General features: G+C 39.5%; 1 protein-coding gene across 2 annotated transcripts in view; it reads left to right on the top strand.

Moving 5' to 3' along the window:
* The window catches only part of ARSK (arylsulfatase family member K), a 46351-nt gene that overhangs the window by 20686 nt on the left and 7410 nt on the right, over nt 1-18255 (top strand). For both annotated transcript variants that reach the window (XM_066381868.1, XM_066381869.1), the window contains 3 exons: nt 6348-6630; nt 9989-10160; nt 14658-14882. In XM_066381868.1, the coding sequence (XP_066237965.1) occupies nt 6348-6630; nt 9989-10160; nt 14658-14882 (680 nt within the window). The remainder of the gene's footprint in view (nt 1-6347; nt 6631-9988; nt 10161-14657; nt 14883-18255) is intronic.

Raw genomic sequence — 18255 nt, forward strand, 5'->3', positions numbered from 1 at the left:
AGGAGTAGTGAGAATACAACCATCAACATTGATTATAATTATTAATATTACTGAATACCTAAAACATGCTAAGTGATTTTAAGTTATAAAGAAGGAAATTTTTACTTTATATCATACTTAGGCACAATGCCTGAAAATGGATCAACTAAACAAAGTGTTAACACTCTTTTTTTTTTCTTAAGTGAGAAGTGGGGAAGCAGAGAGACTCCCACAATCACCCAACCGGGATCCACCCAGCAAGCCCACCAGGGGGCGATACTCTGCCCATCTGGGACCATTACTCCGTTGTAACTAGAGCCATTTTAGTTCCCGAGGTGAGGCCATAGTGCCATCCTCCATGCCCAGGCCAACTTGCTCCAATGGAGCCATGGCTGTGGGAGGAGAAGAGAGAGATAGAAGGGAAAGGGGGAAGGGTGGAGAAGCAGATGGTCGTCTCTCCTGTGTGCCCTGTCCAGGAATCAAACCTGGGACATCCACAGGCTGGGGTCGATGCTCTATCACTGAGCCAACCAGCCAGGGCTAAAGTATTACCCTTGTAATGAACTAGCTTACTCAAGATTTCCTGAAAGAGCAGAAAAGAGGAAAATTTGGAATTTATGAGAGGATCTTTTATATTCAGCTATAATCTATCCCTGCTGCCTTAATAATGCTGAAATTACTTGTAACTGTCCTGAGTACCAACAGTTATAAGAATCATGCAAAGGTACACAGTATGACGAATTAACAAGAGGATGCCACTTATATAGGAGAGTAAATCACATGTTATTTATTAAGAGGGAAAATATAAAGCCAAGTTTGAAATTAGCCATAATGACAACAGTAGGTCAAAATTAACTTGATTTGAGCATTTTTACTCTTAAGGGATGAACCTAGATTTTAAAAGAACCTCAGGAACAGAGTTAAAAATAAAAATAGAGAAGGGAACATAATCTTATCAGAAAGATTAAATGGAATCACACTTATTCACTGCTGTGGCAAAACATACAGTAATCTAGGTTTGGTACAGTAATCTTTCAAGGTTTAATCACCAATTAAGATTCTGCACCCAATTTCAATGTGTATGTGTGTGTGTGTGGGGGGGGGGGGTGTGTGTGGCAAGTTTCCATACACCAACAAGCACTCTCTTGGAACCAAAGAGTGTCCTATTCAACTCAATTCTGACACTAGCTCCCTGGAGGCAGCATCAGATACCACAGGGTAAGGACTCAGAGGTGTAAGACTGTCCCCTCCCCTCCACTTCAGAAGTCAAGTCACCAGTCCAGTTGTCTCCTGTGCTTCTGACCACTGGCTATAAACCAGAGCTTCCCATGACCCCCTCCTTGGGCTCTATTAATTTGCTAGAGCAGCTCACAGAAAAACATTTCACTTACTAGATCACTGACTTATTATAAAAGGTTGTACTGGAACTCAGAGCCAAATGAAAGAGATGCATAGAGCGAGATATGGGGACAGAGCAGGAAGCTTTCATGCCTCTCTGAGCCCGGTCACTCTCCCAGCCCCTCCATGTGTTCCCCAGCCAGGAACCCTCAGGAAGTTTTATGGAAGCTTCATTGCACAGGCAAGGTTGATTAAATCACTGGCCGCTGATAATTGAACACAAACTCCATTCACTCATACACTCTCTCCTCCCTCGAAACAAGTTGGCAGGGAGGACTTAAAATTTTCAACCCTCCAATCACATGAGTCTTTCTCTGGACAAGCAGCCCCTTTAAGTAACCTCATTAAAGTAATAAAAGGTACTTAGTTGCTCTCATATCTTAGGAAATTATAAGGGTTTTAGGAGCTGTAAACAGGACTAAGATCAAATATACTATACTGTTCTCAAAAATTAGGGGATATTTCAAAATGAATATGAAGCGATAAAATATCCCCTAATTTTTATGAGCAGTATATATTTCCTATTATAAATCACTATATTACACCTATTGAAGGGTTGCCCAGGGTGGGGGGAGAGTAAAGAGGGACAAATATACAGTGATAGAAAATAATTTGAGTTTGGGTGATGGGCACACAACGCAATCAGCAGTTCAAATGTTATAGAAATGTTCACCTGAAACCTATGTACTCTTACTGATCAATGTCACCTCATTAAATTTAACTTCAAAATAAACAAACAAGCAAGCTTGCTTGATTTCTCTCTTCCGTAATAATTTTGCAGCCATATTTTTTCATGTAACACTCCTTGATTGAGAAGAAAGCACTTTGGTTCCTGAACATCTGTATGAATCTCAGTGTCCTATTTCTTCTTAACATCCTTGAGCTCTAGCATGAGTGCTGCTGATGTAATAAACCCCTAATATCCGCCTCCACTGCTGTAACTAATAATGGTCACATAGTGAGATTTCAGCAATGACTTTAAGCAAAAGACCAAGAAACTAATGCTATATTGTTTTCATAGTTACAGCTAGTGCTCAACTTACAACCACAATTGGTTCTGACAGACCGGTCATAACACGATTTGGTCGTAAGTTGAGTAGGCTATATGTACAGTACTGTAAAATGATGTTATAAAAATCTTTAAGTCAAAAAAAATCTTTAAGTCATATTTTATCATAATTTTCTTTCATTATTATTATATATCATAATTTTCTTTTTTCATTTTATGCCATTTGTATCATCTCTACACCATTTTGTTTCTTTACCAGTACAACTGGTTTAATATTTGCAAAGACAATTTCCTCTTGGTAGACATCTTGGGAGGGGTTTGATGAAAAATATCCAAGACACAAAACACAAATTGCTGTACCGAGTCTGGGATAACAGTTGAAATGGTGCACGTGGAGATGGTAGTGCTGCTGGAAGCTGGTCCGCACTGTCGTGTGCCCAGCTGGGCAACACTTGCGCTGCCAGACGCGGAGCAGTCGTGGCTAGCGATTGTGGTCGTAAAGTTTGAATGGTCGTAAGTTGCATAGGTCGTAAATCAATCAATATTTGTACTGACCCAAATTAGCCCTTTCTCCTTGTCAGCAAAAAATCCATTAGTCATTCTTTCCCCTTATCACCAGATCTCTCTCCGTTGTAATCCTGTTATTTCTGTTCTGCTTCTGATCAATAAAAGCTGAGGGAGAAGGAAATTCAGGTCTTCTTTGCCTCCCTTGGTAGACCTCCCCCTCTTCCTCTTGACATAAGTTTGTGTCTTGAGTAGGTTTCTTCCACGTGACACTGGTAGTTTCCAGCAGGCTGGAGTACTACACAAAAACCCGAAAAATAGAACAAGAATAAAATAGTTGCCTATGTGTTCTCTAAAACTAAGATTATTTAGAAAAGTTACTTTTTCCTAGAACAAGATATTTAGTAAAATAAAAGATGTTTTAGATTCCAAATACTTCTGAATTTTCTAGCATTTTTGTCTTTTATTCTTTTAGAATAAGTTTAGAAAGGAATATGACAATGTGCCAAGATATAGTAGTAGCTAACCAAAGCTACTATAATTTTCTCCTGTCACTAAATCTTTGTATTTTTAAAATCCTACCTCCAGTGTGTACCCTATGTGTTTCTGCAGGTTCATGTTTTAAACAGTTTCCAGCTCTATCTTTCTTATTATAAGAACAATTTTAACTCTGCTCTAAGCCGTCTAAGCTAATAGTTATATACAAATTCCTTATCCATTATAAACTAGATATATTTTGGCCCTGGCCGGTTGGCTCAGCGGTAGAGCCTCGGCCTGGCGTGCGGGGGACCCGGGTTCAATTCCCGGCCAGGGCACATAGGAGAGGCGCCCATTTGCTTCTCCACCCCCCCCTCCTTTCTCTCTGTCTCTCTCTTCCCCTCCCGCAGCCAAGGCTCCATTGGAGCAAGGATGGCCCGGGCGCTGGGGATGGCTCCTTGGCCTCTGCCCCAGGCGCTAGAGTGGCTCTGGTCGTGGCAGAGTGACGCCCTGGAGGGGCAGAGCATCGCCCCCTGGTGGGCAGAGCGTTGCCCCTGGTGGGCGTGCTGGGTGGATCCCAGTCGGGCGCATGCGGGAGTCTGTCTCACTGTCTCTCCCCGTTTCCAGCTTCAGAAAGATACAAAAAAAATAAAAATAAAAAAAATAAACTAGATATATTTTTATTAGCTGAGTTAAAAGTTTTTGATTTTTCAAAATTTTTAATCTATTTTTTCTAACTGCTTGATAAGTTACATAGCAGTACTTCTACTTTTTCTCAACCCATATACAGTATATTTACTTGACATAATGTTTAGGAAGCAATCTTGGATATTTCTAAGAAGCTTGTTTTTATGTTTTGTTGAGGCAAGCACCTGCAAACTAACCTATCAATTAAGAAATGAGTTTTTAAAAATTCAGTTACCAATTTACAAACAAATAATATTTTATATTAAAACATAATAGCCTGACCAGGCAGTGGCGCAGTGGATAGAGCCTCGGACTGGGATGCAGAGGACCCAGGTTCGAGACCCCGAGGTCACCAGCTTGAGCGCGGGCTCATCTGGTTTGAGCAAAAGCTCACCAGCTTGGACCCAAGGTTGCTGGCTCGAGCAAGCGGTTACTCAGTCTGCTGAAGGCCCACAGTCAAGGCACATATGAGAAAACAATCAATGAACAACTAAGGTGTCGCAACGAAAAACTAATGATTGATGCTTCTCATCTCTCCGTTCCTGTCTGTCTGTCCCTGTCTATCCCTCTCTCTGACTCTCTCTCTGTAAAAAAAACCCCATAATATTCCATATAAGGGAAATTTCAAACTTTCTAAAATGACTGACGTGCCCCATAGGTGAACTAAAATAGAACTTGTATCTGCCTTGTGAAGACAGGTAAAGAAATTTAGGTAGCCATGATAAAAATAAAAATTTTCTAGTATTTATTCAATGTGTTTTGATAAATATAAATAATGAAAAGTAGAATTTTGGTGGATTACATCTAACAGATTCTAATTAATTCAACTTGCATATGGAAAGCCCTAAAATAGTAAGTTTTATAAAATTTATAATACAAATATTGATTGACTTACAAGTTCTGCAACTTACGACCATTCGACTTTACAACCACAATCGCTAGCCATGACTGCTCTGCATCTGGCAGCGCAAGCGTTGCCCAGCTGGGCATAGGACAGTGAGGACCAGCTTCCAGCAGCACTACCATCTCTGCATGCACCATTTCAACTGTTATCCCAGACTTGGTACAGCAATTTGTGTTTTGTGTCTTGGATATTTTTCATCAAACCCCTCCCAAGATGTCTACCAAGAGGAAATTGTCTTTGCAAATATTAAACCAGTTGTACTGGTAATGCAGTGTTTTACTTAAACCTGACGAATGTAAAAATAAGAAACAAAATGGTGCTGGCCTGACCTGTGGTGGCGCAGTGGATAAAGCATCGACCTGGAAATGCTGAGGTCGCCGGTTCAAAACCCTGGGCTTGCCTGGTCAAGGCACATATGGGAGTTGATGCTTCCAGCTCCTCCCCCCTTCTCTCTCTGTTTCTCTCTCCTCTCTAAAAATGAATAAATAAAATTTAAAAAAAAAAAAGATTCTTAAAAAAAAAAGTTTAGAAACAAAATGGTGTAGAGATGATACAAATGGCATAAAATGAACAAAGAAAATTATGATATATAATAATGAAAGAAAATTATGATAAAATATGACTTAAAGATTTTTATAACATCATTTCACAGTACTGTACATATAGCCTACTCAACTTACGACCAAATCGTGTTACGACTGGTCTGTCGGAACCAATCGTGGTCATAAGTCGAGCACTAGCTGTACATTCTTTTTCTTTTGCTAATTAACAAGCACAAAGGAAGGGGCAATCTAGAACCTCTAGGTTAATTATCTAAAGCCTGTGCACATGCATTCCTTTGTGTCTGCACAAAGGTCACTCACACAGCTTCTTGGTGTTTGCATCCAAGAGACATTCACTCAAGGCTTTAAACTAAAGTTCTCCAACCCAAGTCAGAGAGAGTTCAAGGTTAGGTGGGTGATTCCCTACATTTTTGAATTTGCAATACTTAATAAATTTCTTAATGAGACCCAGTTCTATTAGTCTGAACATTTACATGACTGACCCTAAAAATTATTTTCCTTGCCTAATCTCAAAGATGAATTTTCAGCAAATATCAAGCCTAACATTTGTTCTAAACTTTTTGCAGATATTTTTGTCTGGCTAAAAAAATTTCTTTTACTTTGTAATAGTTCTCCCATAAGTGGATGTTATTTCATCTTTATTTTGTTAATAAGGTGAAATATGTTGATTCAATTTCAAACGTGAAACCAAATTTTCCTTTGTAGAATAAACACTTTGTCAAGTTTTTTAAGAAAATAATTTTCCATATTGCTTTCTTATCTTTCTGCTTAGTTTTTAAAACTTTTTAAATACCTTTGAGTATACCTGTTTTTATTGCATCCCCAGCAATCGTGTGGAAGCGTGGACAAGAGATGTTGCTTTTTTACTCAGACAAGAAGGCAGACCTATGGTTAATCTTATCCCTAAAAAGACTAAAGTAAGAGTTATGGAAGAGGACTGGAAGAATACAGACAGAGCGGTAAACTGGTTAAGAAAAGGAGCAGTTAATTACACTCAACCATTTGTTCTGTACTTGGGATTAAATTTGCCACACCCTTACCCTTCACCATCTTCAGGAGAAAATTTTGGATCTTCAACATTTCACACATCTCTTTATTGGCTTAAAAAAGTACGTACACTATGTGCTCAATACCAGAAGTTAATGTGATATCTGTAGGTTACTTGTATTTATTTACTCACTGTTTCTTTTATTACCACTTTAAAAAATTTTAATACTTATTATATTCACATTAAAGCAAATTGACCAATAACTGGTTTCCTAAAACTGAAAGGGCAATTTTACAGAAATAAAATAAGTGTTAGAACTTAGATACCTACTTCTGAATTGAATACATTTACATATAATATGTCTATCAAAAGAGAAAATGAAAGACATTCTCCAAGGAGTGCAGGCGGTATTTACTTTGCACGGGTCAGAGTCACAAAAATAACCATGCAGGATGAAACTGTACAAAGCTCTTAATAATCCATTGGGAAGATGACCGTTTCTTTAGTACTCTTCAAACATTTGTCACAACATTTAAAATTATTCTATCTGGGGTTCTAAATGTATAGGGAAATGAAAAACAGTGAAACTAATATTTATTTAATGCATTGTAACTAGAAACACTGAGAATTAGTGTTTTGCTTTTTTGTTAAAAAAAACAACAAACACATTGAGTAGTTTGAACACGGCTTGCCTTCTTATTGTATAATTTAGATATGAAGCAAGTATCTTCACATCTTGGCATATTCTTTGATCAGGGGTTGGGAACCTATGGCTTGCGAGCCAGATGTGGCTCTTTTGATGGCTTCATCTGGCTCGCAGACAAATCTTTAATAAAAATAATAATGTTAAAAATATAAAACATTCTCATGTATTACAATCCATTCATTTCCTACCGCTCATGTTCATGGTTGCGGGTAGCTGGAGCCAGTCACAGCTGTCCTCAGGGACAACACCAAATTTTTATTGGATAATACATAACGTACTCGGGTTGTTCTATGGCTCTCAGGGAATTACATTTTAAAATATGTGGCGTTCATGGCTCTCTCAGCCAAAAGGGTTCCCAACCCTTATCTTAGATTCTTAGATTCCTTTCCAAATCTGGCTTACCTTCTGACATTTTCCCCCCTTGTACTCTCAATATTGTAATATATTTCTGAGAGTTCCTTTCATGTGAAGATTTTTGTCACTGTCACTTTATCTAGGACATGTTTATACTTTTTCTCAGTAATCTTCCTCATTTGTATGCATGACTGTGTCTTCACCAAGTTCCTCTGGCTCCATATCTAGCAGTGTCAACATTCCCATATCAGCTATTTCTTTTATACTTCCAGTTAATGTTTGATTCACATTCCACTTCCAGTGTTACCAATTTTTACTTCTTTATTGTATATTCATCTTTGTTAACCAATTCCCTCTTTTGAGTATCTATTTTTAGACAATGTCACATGGATTTATCACTGGGAGACAGGGAGACAGCACAACTACACACTTTGCTGTCTGTGTGTATACTGATTAAAAGATGTGCAGTGACCACACCCTTTGAAGGAAATGGCCTGATTAGTCACTGACACACATCTTTCATTCATATAGTGATCTGTAGACTAAAGAGCTAGTAGCATATGAATGTGAAATTTTGTACTTTATGCAATAACTCACAGTTAATATACCTTGAAGTAGGGCCAGTAGCCGCAGCCACCATCACAGCGGCCTGGCTCATGCAGGTTCACATTTGATTCAGACAGATGGTAATGAAACAATACAGCCAAGAATTGGTGAGCTATTATCTTTAATCCTAGCTTGCACCTAGTGGGCAAGAAATACACACAGTGGGAAAACACTTCCCTTTCCATTCAGGGCTCCCAAAGCCACTGACTTATCCGAGTTTCCTAGAATCAAAGGTTTCTACCTCACCAGCCTTATTCACCTCTGTTCCCCATCTCCTTCTCTCTGCACAAACTCTGCACAAACTGGCTTCTCCTTCAGCACTCCGCCATCTTGGCTGTTTCTCCTCTCCTCCACATGGCCTTTCTCTGCTCTCCTCCAGTGTGGGCTCCTCTGCCCCATTTTATAGTGTAGCAATAAAAACCTCTATACCAATATACAAACAAGGAAGTCTCTGATACAGAGTCACTTACCTGAGGCATAATGGGATTCCTCATGAGAGTGTACCACCCCACATCACGCAACAGTCAAGGGTGTGGGGGGAAAAGCTTAGTTTTAAAACTAAGCCTTAGGCTATAAGGATCCTGCCTGCTTACAGCCTGTCCCCCACACGCAATGCAAACTATAAGTGAACAAACATATATATCATATTTACAAACTTATTTGACCAAAACTTGATAACTGATATCTGTACATATCTGAACCATGTCAAGGGAGGACCGCTTGTGTTTTGAAATGTGTCTTTTAAATAAAATTTAAGTTACTTTAAAAACTCTAATCGGAAACACTATTTAATGCACCCTATCTTAAAGAAAATATTGTCAAAGTTCCAAATACATTACATCTTAAAAAGTTCTGATTCTATCTTTAAAAAATTCGTCTATAGTTAGTACTAGCCTAATGAAACAAGTCAAATAATTTTTATTTTTGTATTTTTCTGAAGTGAGAGGCAGAGAGACAGACTCCCCAGATGTGCCTGACCAGGATCCAACTGGCACGCCCACGAGAGGGAGATGCTCTGCCTATCTGGGACATTGCTCCATTGTAACCGGAGTCATTCTAGTCATTCACTTCATTCCAATGAAGCCTTGGCTGCGAGAGGGGAAGAGAGAGAGAGAGAGAGAGAGAGAGAGATAAAGGAGAGGGGGAGGGGTGGAGAAGCAGATGGGTGCTTCTCCTGTGTGCCTTGACTGGGAATCGAACCCAGGACATCCACACGCCAGGCTGATGCTCTACCACTGAGCCAACCAGCCAGGGCTCAAATAATTTTTAAGTAAATAATAAGTAGATACTTAAATTTTTAAAGATATGTGACTAAAAGATATATATGACTTAAATCTTAATATTTGTCACCAAAACTATAAGAATTTATATATATGAAAATATATTTGTTTATAACAAACAGTTGGCTATCTCACTAGATATTGCCATTGTACTGGTGAACTGTTGGAGGAAAGGAGTTCTACATCCTTAGCTTGTTGATTCTGAAATCTGAATTGATCACACAACTATATTAAAGTATTTGTACCCTTTTTCTGTACTAGAATAAAACCCAATATAGCTCATGTTATTTTCATTGACATGTATAATTTTAAAATAATTTTCACAACTGTCTCAGTATGTATACAGATACTAGTATATACATTTTGTTATTACTAGGAATATTAACAATTTGTTTCTAATTTATGTATTTGATTTACCATTTTCTGTTCATAATTTTCTACTATCCTAAATAATTAAAGTAGATATGTCTAGTTCACCACACATACTTGTTGGATGACAGGAACATTACTACTTTTATTTTTTCTCTTTTTAGGTGTCTTTTGATGACATCAAAGTCCCAACATGGTTGCCTCTATCAGAAATGCACCCAATAGATTATTACTCTTCTTATACAAAAAACTGCACTGGGAAGTTTACAGAAAAAGAAATTAAGAATATTCGAGCCTTTTATTATGCTATGTGTGCGGAGACAGATGCCATGCTTGGTAGGTGGTATAATAATTAGCAATTACGTGAAGAAAAGTATAATATCTTTCTAAGACACTGTGATAATTCTGGTTGTTGACTTGTGTGAACGTCTTGAGATAATTTCTTTTTTTTTTCTTCTTTTTTTCTTTTTTTTACAGAGACAGAGAGAGAGTCAGAGAGAGGGATAGATAGGGACAGACAGACAGGAAGGGAGGAGAGATGAGAAGCACCAATCATCAGTTTTTCGTTGCGACACCTTAGTTGTTCATTGATTGCTTTCTCATATGTGCCTTGACCACGGGCCTTCAGCAGACCAAGTAACCCCTTGCTCGAGCCAGCAACCTTAGGTCCAAGCTGGTGAGCTTTATTCAAACCAGATGAGCCCGTGCTCAAGCTGGCAACCTCGGGGTCTCGAACCTGGGTCCTCTGCATCCCAGTCCGACACTCTATCCACTGTGCCACCGCCTGGTCAGGCAAGATAATTTATTGTATCAGTTGCTTAGATTTAGGATTATGAGGTTCTTGCCACGTATAAAAATTAGATAATTTGTATTAATAGTAGAACAAAAGCCTTTTCTATTTTAGTTATTAATAAGTTAATAAATGCTTAGATTTATTAATACACAAAGAAAGAATCATTGAAGGCAATGTCATTTGCTTGAAACAAAACCTTTACTAGTCTTGCCTGACCTGTGGTGGCGCAGTGGGTAAAAGCGTCAACCTGGAACGCTGAGGTTGCCAGTTCAAAACCCTGGGCTTCCCTGGTCAAGGCACATATGGGAGTTGATGCTTTCTGCTCTTCCCTCCCTTTTCTATCTGTCTCTCTCTCTCTGTCTCCTCTCTCTAAAATAAATAAATAAAATCTAAAATAAATAAATAATTTAAAAAAAAAAACCCTTTACTAGTCTTAATCAGTAATCAGTACAAGCATACTTCTTTTTATTGTGTTTCACAGGGGTTGTTTTTTTTACAAATTAAAGGGAAGACCCTCCACCCAGCAAAAAGATTACAGCTTACTTTATTGCAATACTCACTTTTATTATGGTGGTATGGAACCGTACCCGAAACACATGTGAAGTGTGCCTGTATTCATCCAAACACAGGTAGACATGTGACAGGTAACTATAAGGCATTTTAGGTTCTAGGAGACAAAGTTGTTTAGTTGTAGAGTCTTGTGACTTATTATAATTGCAAAACAAATCCATTTGCACTAGGCCCTTCAGAGTAAGGCTTAACTAAAGGTGAAGTCAGATTCCCCATGTATATTCTGGTGTAGAATCATATTGAATTTTCTTCCCTAACTTAGCTCAAAGCCAAACCTGTCTCTATAAGATGATTATAAATAAAATGTTTTGCCTATTCACTTGAAGGATTATGACAATTTCCATTTTAGGTAGAGAAACCAGTTTTAAAAAATAATCCATTTCTAGCTTGACCAGGCAGTGGCACAGTGGATAGAGCGTCCTCCACAGTGGGATGCGGAGGACCCAGGTTCGAGACCCCAAGGTCGCCAGCTTGAGCATGGGCTCATCTGGTTTGAGCAAAGCTCACCAGCTTAGATCCAAGGTCGCTGGCTTGAGCAAGGGGTCACTCAGTCTGCTGTAGCCCCACGGTCAAGGCACATATGAGAAAGCAATCAATGAACAACTAAGATGCCACAACAAAAAATTGATGCTTTTCATCTCTCCGTTCCTGTATGTCCATCCCATCCATCCTTCTCTCTGTCTCTGTCTCTGTCTCTGTCAAAAAAATATATATATATCCATTTCTATAATAAGTTCTTTTCACAAAACCATTATCATTTCTTTTGTTGCACATTGGAATAGAACATAATTGCATTAGTGAAGTATAGGTAGCTCCTTTTCCATACAAAGTAAACCTCAGGAGCAAACAAGTGAATGGCTATTTTTAAAAAAGCAGTCATTGAGCAAAAATAGAAAAGTATAAAACAGAAAGCAAAACAGTCATACGGATAAATTATAATATAGCAAGTATAATATATATGAAAGGAGTCTTGAGGACTTTCCAATTACTTAATCTAAAATGCAAGTAAGATTTTAATTAAGTTTTTAAATCCTTAAATCTATGTAAATGTTGAATTGCATTTATATATTTTCTGATGTTAGTGATTGTCACCCATTTGCACCCTGGGAATCTCTCTTGAATGTTTGTAGCTATCCATTCATCCATATCTACTAAAGTGAAATAGTATACACTACTGCTGTAGGAATACTACTCTTGAAGTTTCTTCAGGAAAAAAAAATGCAGCAGCTCACTTCAAGTTACAAAGGTTATGAAATAGATCATATCTTTGCTGTGAAATCTACAGCTGGTTTGATCACCGTATAGTATTTATGACTGTTCACAATGCTTGTTCAACAAACATTTAGTGCCTCCCAGCAATCAGACACTATGCCGGGCACTGGTAGTATTAAATTGAATATTATCAAAAAATCACATATGAATTAAAAACCCTTTAGGCATGTACTCTACCTCAGGGCCTGTCAGTCACTGTTCCCTCTGCTAGAGATGCCCTTCCCTTTGCTTTTTACATGGCTGGCTATTGTCAGTCTTTAGCTGTTGGCTATCAGCAACTCAGGAATATCTTCCCAACCACTCTAAGTAAGTATACCAGCCCCATCACCCTACTCTGGTCTATACTTTGCTTGCTTACAGTATAATCTTTAATTATTTTGTCTATTTACCTGTTTATTGTCCATATTCCGTGAAGAATGTGAGCTTCATGAAGGCAGAGATGTGCAGTCTTATTCAACATTGCATTTTAGGTACCTAGCTTTGCATCCATAGTGCCTGCCCACAGTAAGAACTCAGTAAACATTTACTAGCAATTATAATACGCTGTTGTAACCACTGTCGTGTACAAGTTGTGGGCTCTTGCAGGGCAGAGTGATTGACTCTACCTGGACGATTGGGGAATGCTTACCAGGGAGGAAATGCTTGAGCTGTGTCACAAAGGAAGAATGGCAATTTGCCAAGTAGACAGAGAAAAGGCATTGGACACAGAAGGCAGAATATGTACTGAGGCAAGAAAGTCTAAACTAATTATTATTAGTTCAGGGGACTAAGTTGTTAGGAATATGAAAGTTAAGGGTTGGATAGTGGACAGGGGCTTTGTGTGTCATGCTAAAGAATTAAGCAATGAGAAGATGCAAAAAGGTTTAAATGGAGTGTGACATGATTAGATATTTTAGAAAGATACCCACCAGAGTAGCACAAAGAATACTGTGGAAGGGAGAGAGGAGTTCAGGCAAGAAGACCAATTAGGAAGCAATCACAGCTGTCCAGCTGAAAGATCCTGATGGTGGTCTGAATTCCGTAATAACTCTACAAAGCCCTGGGTTTCGGTTCTGTCTGAACCTCTGGATCACCTGTGGTTTTTGTTTATTGTTTTTAAAAATAAATTCCAGCCTGACCGGGCGGTGGCGCAGTGGATAGAGCGTCAGACTGGGATGCGGAAGACCCAGGTTCGAGACCCCGAGGTCGCCAGCTTGAGCAAGGGCTCATCTGGTTTGAGCAAAAGCTCACCAGCTTGAGCCCAAGGTTGCTGGCTCGAGCAAGGGGTTACTGGGTCTGCTGAAGGCCCGTGGTCAAGGCACATATGAGAAGGCAATCAATGAACAATTAAGGTGTTGCAATGTGCAACGAAAAACTAATGATTGATGCTTCTCATCTCTCCGTCCTGATGTCTGTCCCTGTCTATCCCTCTCTCTGACTCTCTGTCTCTGTTAAAAAAAAAAAAAAAAAAATTTTTTAAAATAAAATCCAGACCTCTGTATCCCAGATTGAGGAACTGCCAAAGTAGGGATGACTCTTCTCTCCAGACTTTGCCTTTCTGTGATTCTCTTAATTATAATGAGGAGGAAGCTTCAGGACACCATGAAACAGGGACTGACCAGAGGAAGTTTACTGTCCAGGTGTTCCCTGTCCCAGAATGTGCTGATCACACTCATATGCTGTCTGTACTGGTTCCAGCCCTTCTTCAAAGATGGGATTTCCTTAATCCTCTGCCACCTTCATGGCCCATGAAGCATGGGCATGATCTGGTGATTGGGGATTTGGTAAAGGGTAGCAGAGGAGTTCTGACCCCTCTTACCACCTCCCATTGGGCAAAAACTGTGGGTCAGTGTGGTATCGACCCTTTCATTACCTGAGACACGTGTGGTGCTGCTGTCCAGACGTCTTTCTTTTCTCGTTCGAGTCACTAAAGGGGAAAAATTTTTCTCTTATTCAATAGAAACAGAGAAAGCATAACAGCATGACCTTCAAATAAAGAAACTATCCTATAAGTATTCAATATTATATTTTTTGCTTCCTCTCTCTTGTTTATCAACTGAGGAACAGGCACATGGTATTACTTACTTAAGAGCAGTAGATAATATTCAGATGTTAAGCATCCTGAAAAACTCCTATAGGATAGAACTGTTATAAACTTATTATGATAGAATAAAACATTAACTAAAAGCTAATTAAGATTTATCTTGATCATATTGTAGGTGAAATTATTTTGGCTCTTCGCCAGTTAGATCTTCTTGAGAAAACTATTGTCATATACACTTCAGACCACGGAGAGCTGGCCATGGAACATCGTCAGTTTTATAAAATGAGCATGTACGAAGCTAGTGCCCATGTTCCACTCTTGATTATGGGACCGGGAATTAAGGCCAACGTACAATTATCAGATGTGGTTTCTCTTGTGGATATTTACCCTACTATGCTTGGTAAGTAATGTCCAGTAATTCTGTAAATCTTTATTTGTAATAATGCTGGAGAATGAATAAGCAAAGTAGTCAAAGGCCCTGCTGACTTGCTTATAACCTTGAGTAATTCCTTTAACTGTGAGTCAAATCCATATCTGAAAGGTGAGGATATTCCTCAGGTTCCTTTGGCCTTCAGTTACAGCCATTTTTCCTTCAAAAATTCACAATCAGGATATGGCTATAGAGCAAGCCACGTAAGATACTCAAGTTCATAACTTCTGAGGTATGATTTATCATTTGATTTTCTGCTTTCCTAAAATGTCAGCGCTTCCCTTCCTGATTATTTCATCCACTTTGAGACTTCTAACTTTGTACAGTGTTAGCCAGTCCCTTAATCTGATGCTCTGAACATTTCTTCCAAGAATCTTTAGATTGTTCTGTGCTCTCTGCTTTACTAGTTTCCTACAAGCATAACTGCAGGTCTGGGACAGCAACCTTTGGATAATGGAAGCTAGCAGTTTTTAATAAAATAACGCTATCATCAAATATCAAATTCATAGGGAATTATACAGAACTATTAGTTTCTATCTAATTTAGCAGACTACTTTAAATTCAATATGATTTAAATATCATTCTTCCAATGTTTTGCTTTGTTTGTTTTTTAGAGAGGAGACAGAGAGGCAAAGAGGCAGAGATACAGGGAGAGAGATGAGAAGCATCAACTCTTAGTGGCAGCACTGTAGTTGTTCACTAATTCTTCTTATATGTGCCTTGACTGGGAGGCTCCAGCTGAGCCAGTGACCTCTTGCTCAAGCCAGCAACCTTAGACTCAGGCCATGACCATGGTGTCATGTCTATGATCCCATGCTCACGCCGGTGACCACGGGTTTTCAAACCTGGGTCCTCAGGGTCCCAGTATCCCAGGTCGACATTCTCTCCACTGCACCACCACCTGGCCAGGCTATTCTTCCACTGTTTTAAAGAGCCATCAGCTACAAAGAGTACCATCAATTTGTAGATAGATTTAGGTGAAAGAAAAAGATAGCACAACATAAGATATATATGTTTAAAATGTATATAAATGTGAAAGAAATGTCTCTGAAAATCAAGAAATAAGAGAATACTTTGTATCTCCTTTCCACTACAAAGTCTTTCCCTTCTTTTACCTAAAGGCTATTCCAGGGTCTTAACTATCCTTACAGTTAATTTCTATCACTGTCCTTTCCTTTTCTCTTTTATTTCATATCACTTCCTTATATATTTGAACACTTCTTTGTTCTTTTCTCTAATGTATATATATTTTTATATTCATTAATTTTAGAGAAAGAGCAGAAAGGGAAGAGAAAAATGTTGATTTGCTATTCCACTTATGTATGCATTAATTGGTTGATTCTTATAGGTGCCCTACCCGGGGATCGAGCCTGCAACCTTGGCATGTGGGGATCCTGCTCTAACGAACTAAGCTAACCAGTCAGGGCCCCTGATGTATATTTTTAATATCAGAGTCTTAGTCGTCATTTGCTGGTTCCTTTATCTCGAAGTAATTAACACAGTCATATCTGCCACTTTCTGGCACCACCAATCCCTATTACTTTTCCTCATTTCTGTTTTTGAAAGAAATCTGTAGACCCTGGCTGGTGGCTCAGTGGATAAAGCATCAACCCAGCAAATAGATATCCCAGGTTCAATTCCTGGTCAGGACACACAAGAGAAGCGACCATCTGCTTCCCTCCTTCTCCCTCTTCCCCTCCCACAGCCAGTGGCTTGATGGGTTTGAGCTTTGGCCTTAGAGGCCCTGAAGATAGCTCAGTTGATTCGAGAATTGGCCCCAGGCACTGAGAATAGCTTGGTTGATTTCAGCATCAGCCCCAGATGGGGATCCTGGTCAGTGCCCATGTGGGAGTCTGCCTCTCTATCTCACTTTCTCTCACCTAAAAAAACAAACAAACAAAAAAGGTGTATATACAACTATGTATATGTGTAAGTCTCTCTCTCATTATCATCTTTGTAGTTTTATGAATTGTAAAGCTGGTGGCCATGGCCTTGCAGGTTTATATTGGATTCAGGCAGACGTTAAAGGAACTGTGGAGCCAGAAAATGGTGGGCCAATCCGTTTATTAGAGTCTTGCAACAGCAGATGAGCAAACAGGCAGAGAAAACCACTTCTCTCTCTCTCTCAGGGCTGACAAGCAAACAAGCAGGGGGGAGGGAGGGCAAGGGAAGACCCCTTCTCTGGAAAACAATAGCAAAAAATGGCCGCTCCCAATGGCCACAGGCAATCCGCAATCTACAAGGTGCGGCCCTGAGCGCAAGCACCAGCAGCCTTACATGGACTATACACACGTGGTGCTGCCCCCTGCTCATGGGCCAGTCAGGCAAAGTACAAGCAAGCAAGCCTAACACACTTGTTTGCCCGAGATGAATATATGCTTATTTATATTGGCATTTCTTTATAGCTTCCTCCCTGGCTTTTCCTCATGTAGAACTTTCCCCACCCCTCCCCATTTCCAATGAAAAGCCTACTGAAGATCATCATATTTGATTAACTTTTTAGCCTTTTGTTTAATGAATACAGTGATTAAGGTTGGGGGGATTATTTCTGTTTTCCTCCATATATTTTATGGTGCTATCTGGCATTCTGTTTATCTTCTTGACTCTGGAGCTAAATGATACAATATCTTTAGGGAACTATGTGCAGTATATCCTAGCCTGTTCCTAGTCATCTGTTCACCTTATGTGTTAGCTGATTAATAAGCATTGTTTAATCATTTTTCTTTAAATATTGTTTATATTTTCCCATGATGCACATTTTCTACTTTACAATCTTAAGATAAAACAGTATACACACCTATCTAATTTTAAAATTCCAGTATTAGAAAATAAACTATATACAGTAAGATTTATCTCCATGGATATATATTATAGTACTGTATTAAAAAATTTAAGCCCTAGGCCCTGGCCGGTTGGCTCAGTGGTAGAGCGTCGGCCTAGCGTGCGGAGGACCCGGGTTCGATTCCCGGCCAGGGCACACAGGAGAAGCGCCCATTTGCTTCTCCACCCCTCCGCCGCACTTTCCTCTCTGTCTCTCTCTTCCCCTCCCGCAGCCAAGGCTCCATTGGAGCAAAGATGGCCCGGGCGCTGGGGATGGCTCTGTGGCCTCTGCCTCAGGCGCTAGAGTGGCTCTGGTCGCAACATGGCGACGCCCAGGATGGGCAGATTATCGCCCCCTGGTGGGCAGAGCGTAGCCCCTGGTGGGCGTGCCGGGTGGATCCCGGTCGGGCGCATGCGGGAGTCTGTCTGACTGTCTCTCCCCGTTTCCAGCTTCAGAAAAATGAAAAGAAAAAAAAAAAAAAAAAATTTAAGCCCTAGCCAGTTAGCTCAGTGGTAGAGCATC

Source organism: Saccopteryx leptura, chromosome 4 (assembly GCF_036850995.1).
Source record: "Saccopteryx leptura isolate mSacLep1 chromosome 4, mSacLep1_pri_phased_curated, whole genome shotgun sequence".
Classification (NCBI taxonomy): domain Eukaryota; kingdom Metazoa; phylum Chordata; class Mammalia; order Chiroptera; family Emballonuridae; genus Saccopteryx; species Saccopteryx leptura.